The sequence below is a fragment of the Rattus norvegicus genome, chromosome 6, assembly GCF_021556685.1.
Source record: "Rattus norvegicus strain SHRSP/BbbUtx chromosome 6, alternate assembly SHRSP_T2T, whole genome shotgun sequence".
Classification (NCBI taxonomy): domain Eukaryota; kingdom Metazoa; phylum Chordata; class Mammalia; order Rodentia; family Muridae; genus Rattus; species Rattus norvegicus.
This window is the reverse complement of record NC_141539.1, coordinates 106,616,091-106,628,024: the sequence shown is the minus strand read 5'-3', so window position 1 is coordinate 106,628,024 and position 11,934 is coordinate 106,616,091. Positions and strand designations below refer to the sequence as shown.

Here is an 11,934-nt window from a genome sequence, read left to right as displayed (position 1 = left end):
GCTCTGAGCCATCTCTCCAGCCCCAGCAACTTCTTTCTCTTCCTTTTCCTTTTTTCACTGCCTAGCTTGCAACTTCTTTCTTATACTACATGTATCATGTACACATAGCTTCCTTTGAGCCCAGACATAGGTTGTACTCATGCTCAGCCTGTCTAGGCGCATGGTACTGGTCCTTCACACACCTTAGCTGTGTTTCGTCTAAAGGCTTAGAGTGCCCCATCCCATCTTCTTGTAGGTTCCAGATTATATCAATCATGATACACGTTTTAATTGTGTCCCCTCCTGGCCCAACTGACATTCTACACTGGCTCAACCATCAAACTAGGCTCAAATGTTTGGCACCCTGACAGATAGCACTTAACAAGAGACAGTGGGTTTCTACTGATGATACTTGGTGGTCTTTCTCCTAGGCTTCCATCCTCTGCACTGGAACCCCCAAGAAGCCCCCCGATCCAAGCAATCACCAAACTGTCAGTTCTTAATGAGTACTTTCTGAATCTGTTCCACCTTCATAACCTCCTGCAAGCAGCCTCTTCAGAGCTAGCATGTCTATTCATGAGCTCTTGCCTACATCTTTGTGTGTGTGTGTGTGTGTGTGTGTGTGTGTGTGTGTGTGTACGTACAGTATATGTGTGTAGGTACACATGCAGAGGCCAGCAAACTCCTGATTCTGTTCTTAATGCCGGATGGACTGTAGGAAATTTCCACCTCTCTGTGTGGGTTCTGGGGATATGAACTCAGGTCCTAATGCTTGCAAACACTACCAACTGAGCCGCCCCTCTCCTCTCCTTCCTTTTGTGGTGCTGGAGAGTGAACCTAGGTCCTCACACAAAAGGCCAGCATATATAGGCTTAACCCCTACACCTACTCTCTTCAATCATCTAGAGTTCTGTAAAAACTATTTTTGGAAAGGATTACATCTCACATCTGCCTTCATAAGAATTTTTATTATTATTTAGAAATGCAGTTATATACATAGAACAATTAAAATTAAATTAAACTTTGTACAAATATTAAAATACTATCTTCATACCCACTGCAATGTACAGGATACCAAAAAATATATATATAAAATAAAATAAAGCAAACCCAGATTGACATCCTGCACAGTCAATTAAGCATGTGTTGTTTTAAACCATGACGAGTACCATTCTGCAAAGGATCCCATAGTGGTGCACAGCCTCAAGAAGCCAGGCCAGTATGGATACAGCCATGCAACCCTCAACTACTTCCTCTCCCTACTCCGCATTCCCCACGGTGAGCTCTGCTACTGGGAGAGGACAGGGTAGGGTGTGTGTGTGTGTGGGGGGGGGTGCTTTGTTCAAAACGACTAGGTTTTCAGCCGAGTATTAAGTCACATCTCAGAAAAGCTGGCCTGCTACCTTTGGCTTCCCAGGAAACCATCTACCTCACCACTCAGCCTAAACACATGCCAAGTAACATATTCTCTAAGGCCCCACAGAGGAGGCTCTGGCTGTCCTGTCAGCCACCCGCATACCTGGATTAGGCTATTTAGTAGGCATGCATGTGTCCTTTCTAGCCTCTCTGCTCTCTAAGGAGGGGGAGGGAGGGAGGATCTAGAAATGTCTGCAGCATATCCCATTTCCTATGCTAGAATGTTCCTCAGGACAGAGGAGATACTGTTATGCAGGAAGCCAAGTGATTCAAGAGCTCTGATGGGATTGGGAGGAAAAAGGCCAACTGCCATCTATCCCCACTTGGCCACTCTCAAAGCAGGAAAAGTATACCTTTGTCTGTCTTGTAGCCTGGCTTCTTTACAGAGCTGTAAAGCTCGGGGTGCAGGGAGGAGGGCAAGATGAATGGGGAAGACAGTGACTTTAGGTTCTCTTTGCAAACGGAGTGCTTGTAGAATGTACATTGAAATGCCTTATAAAACCAAACAAACCCACAAAGTCGTCTGCCCATTTCACAGTTCTTACACAGCGAAACACACAAAACACAGAACTGGGCCTACCTGTTAAACTAAGGCATGGAAGGACGGAATTTTCTATTTATTTATTTCATCATTCTGGCCCTTGAAAACTGATAGAATGTGACAGCAAGTCACCAGGATATAAAACCTGCATCGAGTCAGTTTAAGTATGAAAAAGCAAAAACATCTCCCAAACCAAAAAACCCTGTGTAAAAGTCCTTTGGTGCTGACTGCCTCTTTTGGACAAGTCTCGGGATGCCCCGGAGGTGAGCCCAGTAAAGTAGGCTGGATAGTTAGTTTTTCCCACTTGCTCTAAGCTTCTTCCTGCCCAAGAGTCTGCCATCTACCACTGACCCTGTTTCTAGTCAGGCTCCACTTCAAGGAAATTAAGTCCCCCAGTCCTTCTGTAATGGACAAAGACCAGATGCCCCAGAAACCACAGCACATGATGGTTAGTTAAGAAATTGCTTTAGAAGAAACAATGTAGGAAGAAGTCACAGATGCCAGCAACAGTAGTAGGTGGGAAACCTCAAGAAAAGACCTTCTAAAAGCCAGTGACAAGAGGATGGGGACCATGGATGGCCTTTAACCTTCAGTTGGGCAAGTCTGGGCCTGAGTCCCCAGAGCAGGCTAATGGATGCTGAGAGGCACCAGGAGGGTCTTTTACCCAAGGCCCAGCCCAGTCACCTACAAGGCTAAACAAGTCCAAAAGGAAAAGTGCAATCTGTCAGGGGTACCAGCCCAGAGTAAAGACAGAAAGGGAAGTATCTTCCATTTTGAAACTCCGAGAACAGAATTCAGATTTTAGAAGAGCAGTAAGCAAAAGGGGAAGACCCATTCAGAAGACCCCTGCTCCTTGCCCAGTTTTCCCTTGAAGAGGCTGGATACCACTGAAGCTGAAGAAGAGCCCTGGTGAGATGGCTTGGGGCCTTGGAACCCAGCCCTAGGTAAGACCATGACAGGAACAGCTAGGTATGTTTTAGTCATCTGCTAGGTGTGTTTGAGCACCTTCTCTAGCCCATTCCTCAACCAACCATACTTGCCTGAACACTGGGCACAATGGACTGGTCTCCTGGGTAAGTGTGGGAGTGGCCAGCAGGGGCAGCAGGCACTGCCCTTACCCTGAGAGGAGATGAGGGTGGCAGGAAGCCAGGCATGACAGGACTAAAGTGCATTGTGAATGGAGGCAGTGGGCAGTGGGCTAGGAGAAGTTATTCCCCTATTTTTGAGGCCACTGATGCCTGGAGCTAACCCTGCTGTGTCAGGAACTATAAATACTCTGGGCTTTTATTACTTTTACCACCCTAGAGAGGCTCATCATAGGTGCAGTCCAAGATTGGCTCTGAAGTTTCCCAGCCCCAAGGCTTGAGGAGGAGGAGGAGGAGGAGGAAGAGGAGGAAGAAGAGGAGGAAGAAGAGGAGGAAGAAGAGAAGAAAAAGCACACGTTCCTTAATGCCACATCTGTGTTCTCAGGATGGTAGAAGCCTGGTGGGGCTCTGTTACCCAGACTTGTCAGCATTCAGTACAGGGCCACAGGAGGCCCCAGCAAAATGGCTGGAGCATTTCTTCTAGACCAGCACATCTCAGGTTTCTAGTAGCCAACAATGTCTATCAGCTGGCAGGGAAGATAAAGAGTGGCTTGTGGGCAATGACACGGACAGGCAGGGAGGAGGACAGAGCAGGAGCAGTGGCACAGCAGGCCACTTCCTGGGCATAGTTACTAAGGCACATGACTGTGGTGAAGAGGATCCTCAGGACCTGGCTGGAGCTGCCTGCAGCCACCAGGGACTTGGCTTATACATCTCAGCCTCTCCTCCATCACCACAAACCTAAAAATGGGCAGCTTGCCCAGACTGCCAAAAGCCCGGTGAGCTTTTGTGGGTATCTCAGCAAACCTCAGAATGCTAGGGGCTGCAAGGAAGCCAGAGCTACCTAGGACAAGGTCCAGGAAACAGCATGCGACTCCCTTATCCAGGAACAGAGACCAAGGCCAAGGCAGCCAGTGCTGGAAGCAGGAAGTGAGAACTCGCATATTAGGAAGACAATCATTATCTGACACCCTTCTTCCCTCCCACAGGTCTTCTGGGTGCTTCTTGGAAACTCTCAAAAGAGCCAGGAGCCTGCACAGAGCTGGTCAGCTGAGTGCTGGGTGGCTTTGGCATGACTTCCCAAACCTATGCTCAGTTAAGGAAGATGCCATCAGTGTCAACACACAGGGCAAGCTCAGGGACCCACATCTGGACCCAACATGAGCTACTCCTGCTTTGAGTGCCTTACTACTCTTCAGTCTGTTTCTGCAACCTCAGGTCTAGCCCCTGGGTACAGGTGGCATAGTCACTAAGGCCTGTGGACAGCAACCCACCTGCACAACAGGGAACCTGGACAGGGTGGGGGAAGGCACAAGTAAACACAGCAGTGCTCAGGCCCTCGTGACGTGGGGCTGCCACCAAGAGCTGGCTGGAAGGGACCCAGAGGCTGAGGGAAAGGGAGGGTTCAATCCAGCACATTCAGACATGTCCCTGACAGATGGGAAGGCTGGGCCAGGCAAAGAGCCAGGTCCTCCAGCTGTCCAGTGGGCAGAAGGTGAGAATCTTCCTTGAGTCTCCAGCGAGGTGGCCTGCAGGCTCTCAGGTACGTGGAGATACACAGGTGGCAGCTCAGGCATCCAGGTGGGGCAGCTGGAGAGGACATGGTACTCAAACCCACAGGAAGAGAGAGGACGGGCAGAGAGGAGAGAGGCCAGTGGCAGCCCTCATGCTTCTTTCAACAGTGGGATATCTGCAGAGACAGGGAGGGAAGTACAGCAGTGACCTAAAGGTGTCTCTCAGTGTTACCTCCAACCCCACCTCAGGGACCATCAAACAGCCCTCATTTAAAGAAATAAAACACTCCGCTGTACATGTCTAAACTAGTCAACATTTCCTGCTTTCTAGTTCTGGCTCTTCTGCTTCTATTTTCCCACTGCCTGTATGATAGAATCTCACTGCTAATCCTGGCATCCAAACACCTTCTTCCCACCCGAGTCTCTGCTGCTCTAGTTACTTTCGAAAGCTCTCAAGTCCCCCCCCCCCACTCCCCTTCTTTAAGCCACCTGTTATCTGTGTGAACCTGGACAAATCACTCTAGACCAAACCAGTGTGTCTTAGTCTTCTCATATGTTGCCAGAGGAGAGAAGTGCTAGACTTCCTAGGATATCAGTTTTAACACAGAGGCCCTGTTTTCTGAATACCTCATTATAGTAGGAGTTCTTCAATTTTGGGGGTCAGCTCTCTCATTTCACCATGTGGGGCCTGGGAATCAAACTCAGATTATCAGGCTTGGGAGCAAGCTCCTCTCTCTGCTGAGTCAGCTTGCTGGCCTTACTTGAGAGATAGGGTCTGTTCAAACTACCCTCGACTTGCTGAAGTGTTATGACTGCAGGCCTGAGGCAGTCCTACAATTATTGGTTCCATTATTTCTCTGGTGCAGGCCCCACTGACTTTCCAACTGATACTCAATGAGGCAGAGAGAGTGCTTCCTCTTTGAGTCAAATCTGAAACCTTACCCAGCAGCAGACTTTTACATGATGTGGCTTTCGAAAAGGTCTGCTCAGGCCAGATGTAATTTCAGCAGGATACTTTTTAACTGGAGGCAGAAGCAGATCAACCTCTGGGAGTTTGAACCAGCCCTCATCTACATACTGAGTTTCAGATAGCCAAGCCTACATAGTAAGGTTCTAGCTTACTAAAGAAGGCTGTTTAACCCAGCATCATGGCAGATCCCTGCTCTCATCCACTTGTGGCTGGGGCAAGAGGACAGTAGTCTTAGAGCCAGCCTGGGCTATGCAGGGACCTGACTCAAACAACAACAACAACAACAACAACAACAACAACAACAACAACAACAACAACAACAACAACAGCAGCAGCAGCAGCTCCCAAACCAAAAACTTGTTTGCTACACAAACAAGTAGCCAATAAGAAAGAGCAGGGAACCTCCTTGGCTCTTAAGGAAGGACAAGGGAAGCCACATGCCCTTTGCCACATCTCATAAAATACATGCCCGAGGGTTCAGAGGCCACATCCAAACTGGGTTGTTACAGCATCCTTGTCATCTCTCTCCAACAAAGAGAAGAGAAGGCAAACTACAAATAGACACATTTCAAAATGTTCAACATAGACTCTATCCAGGACACCAGGACTCATTAGGTTTCCCCTGGAGCTCTTTCAGAAAGGCATTATGAAGGCAGAAAATATTACTACCAACATGAGCTCCTAGGTTTTGTCTGAATCCTGAACCACACTGGGATTTCACCTACAAATATTCTTTAAAGTGACAGATTCAAATTATAGCTAAACTCTCCATGCTCTGGCAAAGGCAGACTGTCAGTAGGTAAACACTGCACTCTATGATCTGTGTGACACAAAAGGAACTAGTTATCTGGGAGCCAATATGGTGCTGTACAGTTAAGAATGCTGGTTTAGGGCTGGAGAGATGGCTCAGCAGTTAAGAGCACTGACTGCTCTTCCAGAGGACCTGAGTTCAATTCCCAGCAACCACATGGTGGCTCACAACCATCTGTAATGGGATCTGATGCCCTCTTCTGGTGTGTCTGAAGACAGCTACAGTGTACTCACATACATAAAATAAATAAATCTTAAAAAAAAAAAATGCTGGTTTAGAGTCATAGTCATTTAGTTTTAAATCTCAGCTGTCAATTACCAGTGGATAGAGGACAAGCGAAACTAGGTCCCATATTTTCCATCTGTAAAATGCTGACAGTCATAAATATCTACCACTCTTAACTGCCCAGTTTAACCGTAATGGAGAACACAAGGAGGCCAGCAGTACACTTCTGTATAGAAGGAAGCGGCTGTCTTCTCCACAAGATAAGCAGACTATTTTCTCAGCAGCACTGCCCAAGGTCTTCTTACTGTCTGCCTTTCACGAACATAAAACTTTCTAATAGTCCTATACCTTGAACCCCATTCAGTTGGTTTAGCAGAGCTGTGAATAGTCTGCGAGCCATCAGAATAATAGCCCAAAGCTCTATCTGACGTAGACCAAGTCCTTTGTAAGCTAACACGTTATTATCCCTCACCCCCTGAAAATACACCAATTACTAGAGTGGCCCACAGGGCTTCCTCACTCCCAGCAAGGACTCTAACAGTTAGTAATTCATGTTTAGGAAAGACCACTTACCATCTGTGTACTCCTCTGATGTGAGGGATAAAAGGCTTTGTATGTCACTGTTCTCTGAATCTGCAGTGTCTTTGTGTGTCTGCCGGCTGCTCCCTGAGCCGGCCACCCAGGAAGATGTGGTTGCCTGGTGCACCATCACAGTCTCGGAGCCTTGGGAACCCCAGGCTTCACACAGCCCAGAATGGCCCGGGGCCTCATCCTCTCCACCTGCAGAGGAGCAGGCCGCCTGGCCTTGCAGCTGCTGCTCCCTCGGCATGTTCCTCCCACTAGGTGCAGACCCTTCCGACAGAACGATCTGTACTCTGGGGTCAGCCGGCGGCATGCAGTGACCAGAACTTCCATACACAGCCTCCTCATATGAGGGTAGTGCAACCTGGACCCCATCCACCATGATGGAGACTTGGTCCCCAGAAACCCCCTGTTCACGCCTGGATCAGAAAAGAAAAAGACAAGAACCTGAGTAACAAACAGAGTTGAATAAATGATGTTGTATCAACAAAACCCATCCTTTCCCAGCGCTTATTATATGCCAGCAAGTCCAAGGTACTTTAAACGCTTAAGCACACTGGATCCTCACCCGAGTCCTTCCACCCAGGGATTCAACAGGAATGCAGGGGTGGCACAGAGGAGGTAAGTAACTGCTCTTGAAATTTCAGTCAAAAAGCTGATGAGGGGTAGATTTAGGATCAATTCCAGTTTTACATATTTCTAAAGACTGTGTTCTTGGGGTTGGCTAAGAGTGCTGGCTGCGGGTTGGGGATTTAGCTCAGTGGTAGAGCGCTTGCCTAGCAAGCGCAAGGCCCTGGGTTCGGTCCCCAGCTCCGAAAAAAAGAAAAAAAAAAAAAAAAGAGTGCTGGCTGCTCTTCTAAAGGACTTGGGGTTTGATTCCCAGCACCCACACAGCAGTGCTCAACCAACCGTAACTCCAATTCTAAGGAATCCCTTACACCCTTCTAGCCTCAGCAGATACAGGCACATATATCATGCACAGACATACATACAAGCAAAACACCCACACACATAAGTAAAATAGAAAGGCATCCTGCTGGGCCTTGTGACACATGCTTTCAATCCCAGCACTAGGGAGGCAGATGCAGGAGGTTTAGAACAATCTGGTCTACATAAAAAGAAATCTGTCTTTTTTTTTTTTTTTAATGAATTTTAACACAAATGCAGGAAAGAACATGTGGCAAAGTAGACATAAAGCCCCCTGCATCATCCAGCGGTTATGTGGGTGGATGCTCCTGCTGGGGTCAGGAACTGTAGCCTAGATACTTCACACCCATCCCATAATTTGTGTTAGCCTCAGAACTTCTTTTCCCATAATGTATTCCAGAAACTTAACAATGGTGTGCTACACAAACTTCCCAAACTGTTGGCAAACTTAGCCATTGTGGCTTTGTTGTTTTTATCCAGAATCAAACATTCCATGCTGGCTAATTTTATGTCAACTTAACATAGGCTAGAGTCATAGGAGAAAAGGGATTCCCACTTGAGAAAATGCCCCCATCGACTGGGTTGTTAGGAAGCATTCTTTTAATTAGTGATTGATGAGGGAAGGTCGAACCCAATGTGGGTAGGGTCATCCCTAGGCTTGTGGTCATGAGTTCCATAAGAAAGTAGGTCCTGTCTCCAGGTTCCTGCCCTGTTTGAATTTCTGTCCTGATCTCCTTCAGTGATAAACTATGGATGTTGTGGTGGTTTGAATATGCTTGGCTCAGAGAGTGGCACATAAGGAGGTGTGGCCTTGTTGGAGTAAGTATGGCCTTGCTAAAGAAGTGTGTCGCTGTAGGGGTGGGCTTTGAGACCCTCCTCCTAGATGCTTGGAAGCCAGTCTCTCCCGGTTGCCTACGAATCGAGATACAGAGCTCTCAGCTCCTTCTCCAGCACCATGTTTGCCTGGATACTGCCATGCTTCCTGCCTTGATGATAATGAACTAAACCTCTGAACCTGTGAGCCAGCCCCAGTTAAATGTTGTCCTTTGTAAGAGTTGCCTTGGTCATGGTGTCTCTTCACAGCAATGGAAACTCTAAGACAGATGCGGAAGTGTAAACTCTTTCTTCTCCAACTTGCTTTTGGTCATAGTGTTTCATCACAGCAAGTACCTCAAACTATGACACATACACTCTATGTTTAGTTGTGCTGTCCCTTTCATTTCCTTAATTTAGAATATCCACTAGTTATATTTTATACACTGACATTTTAAAAAAAATCAAAATTATTTTATGTGTATGGGTGTTCTGTGTGCCACATAAGTACAACACCCCCAGAAGCCAGAATACAGTGTCAGGTTTCTTGGAACTGGAGTTAGAGTGGCTGTAAGCCATCATGTGCATGCTAGGAATTGAACCCAGGACCTCTGGAAAAGTAGCCAGTGCTCTCAATTGCTGAGTCATCTCTCCAGCCTTGGCCTCAATAATTTTAAAGTATCCATGCCAGCTTTCTAGTAGGAGGTCCCACCACCTAGATATGTATAATTATGTTTTCTTTTAACTAAGTTTAAGCTAAATTTCATAAAGAACTCTACCTAGTGAGGATGTGTTCTTTCATCTATCTTCCGCAACTGAGAGGCGCAGTAGTCAGATGTCAGCCTATACTACCATTGGTTAACATTATTTCTTTACCTGTACTTGGCAGACACAATCTATATTGCCTGGCTCAAATAACATACACAATAAAGACAATTATCGTAACTGGAGAGATGGTTCAGTGGTTAAGAGTCCTGACTGCTCTTCCAAAGGCCCTGAGTTCAATTCCCAGCAACCACATGGTGGCTCACAACTATCTGTAATGGGATCTGATGTCTTTTGGGGGTATCTAAAGACAGCTACAATGCACTCATATAAATAAAATATAAGTCTTAAAAAAAAAAAAAAGAAAGACAATTAGCATTTAGCATCCCTAAAATAACCAGAGATTTTTGGATGGAAGGAAAACTTAAAAAAGGTTATTCCATTCGCCCACTCACCTGGTCTATGTTGTCCTCTAATGCTGACATGTGTACCATGGTATGGCGTGGCTCATAGTAAATACAATTTAAAATACATAGTTTGTTGTTTTCTCTGTGTAACCCTGGCCATTCTGGAACTCACTCTGTAGACAAGGTTGGCCTTAAACTCAGAGATTTCCCTGCTTCTGTCTCCTGAGTGTTGGGATTAAAAGTGTGTGCCACCACCAGCTGGCTGATATATTTTTAAAAAATAGTATTTGTACATGCATTTGGTATTCGGACAAACCCGATCAATTTTCTACTTAAGCAAACCAGAATCCACTGGTTAGCTTTAACGACTCAGTGGTTACAGAGGGAGTTACACTGCCTCACCAACATGGAAAACAGAACAGAAGAGTGCGACTTGACATGGAAATAGCGCTTTTTTTTTTTTTAAATAGTCCTTCAAAGTACCTCTTTAAAAATAATTGCTACTGGACTAGAGGGATGGCTCCGTGGTTAAGAACACCTTTTCTTCTTCCAGAGGCCCTGAGGTCAATGCCCAGCAACCACATGGTGGCTCACAACCATTTGTAATGGGATCTTCTTCTGGTGTGTAGGAATACATGCAGATAGAGCACTCACATAAAATTAATAAACACTTCTTAAAAAGATATTTGCTACTCCTCCTTCCTTCCAAAAAAAAAAAAAAAAAAGAAAAAAAAAAGAAGGAGAAAAAAATCATATTTCTGTATAGAAATTCACTTCAGGGTAGTCCATATCTATAAGTTTCATATCTGAAGCATTTTACAGAATGTGACTTAGTCTGAATTTATTCTTATTCCTGAGGCAATGACTGATGTAGGGCTATGAGTAAATATAAAAGATCTGTAGTGTTCAAAGGCATGAAGTGCTCACATGGTTGAGCAAATACAGAAGCCAAGGCAGGTCAGGTAAAAGGCTCTTATCAGAGATTACTCAGGCCACTCCCCTTAGGGCCCCACCATCTGCTCCCTCCATCTCCCACCCACTTCTTCTAACTTCACAATGGCATACGGCACCATTGTGGTCCTGGATTTTCACTAGACGTCATAGCTATCTGAGAAGTTTTCTAGACAATGACAAGGCCAGGATCCCACTCCAAACCAAATAAATGAGAATATGAGGGACGCTGAGGTGCACTAAGGACTAGAAACCAGGAGCAAGAAGACATAGCTTCAAACACAAGCAGCGCACAGAGGACTGTACTTCCTACCACTGCGTCTTAGCTCCAAAGCATCTCAGGAGTGATGCCAGCACTGCTGGAACCACACCAGAGACAGTGCTGAGGCAGAAACGCCATGGCTTTGAGGTGAACAAACATGGAGCTCCAAATCCCAGCTCTGCAATCCTTCTGAGATTTTCTTTGTCTGTAACGTTCCCAATAGAATCAAAGTGAAGCATGTGCACCAAAAAGGATAGTGCCAGGCACATGTATGAGCTTAACACACAGCGGGACCTTCCTCTCCACTTCCCAAAGATACAGGCTAACAGAAGCTATAAGCTAGTAGCTTCTTATACTGGTCCCAGGCTGACATCCTGGGGATGCCTGACCAACACTGTGCTTACCTGCTGTGATGGAAAGACTTCAGCTTTGGCTGCAGCAGTACAAACAGCACCACAAGGAGAAGAATGAGTGCCACAGAGCTGGCAGTGGAAGCCACTATGGACAGCGCAGGGACCCCAAGTGATGCATGGGTTTCTTTGTCTAAGAAAACAAGTTATCATAAGCATCTGGTACCCAGAAATACAAAACATGAATTCTACAAATGATGAGTCAAATATTCCCTGCATGGTACAATATAGAAGCATCTATTTGACAGTTGGGCCTTTTCAGGAAAATCTTATAAA

General features: G+C 46.1%; 1 protein-coding gene across 11 annotated transcripts in view; it reads right to left on the bottom strand.

The window, feature by feature from the left end:
- Positions 1 to 928: 928 nt before the first annotated feature.
- Susd6 (sushi domain containing 6) overlaps positions 929 to 11,934 on the bottom strand; it is a 93,771-nt gene continuing 82,765 nt past the window's right edge. For all 11 annotated transcript variants that reach the window (XM_087554614.1, XM_087554621.1, XM_087554622.1 and 8 more), the window contains 3 exon segments: positions 11,653 to 11,791; positions 7,115 to 7,542; positions 929 to 4,711 (listed from right to left, as the gene is read on the bottom strand). In XM_087554614.1, coding sequence (XP_087410740.1) covers positions 4,686 to 4,711; positions 7,115 to 7,542; positions 11,653 to 11,791 — 593 coding nt within the window. In that variant the 3' untranslated portion in view covers positions 929 to 4,685.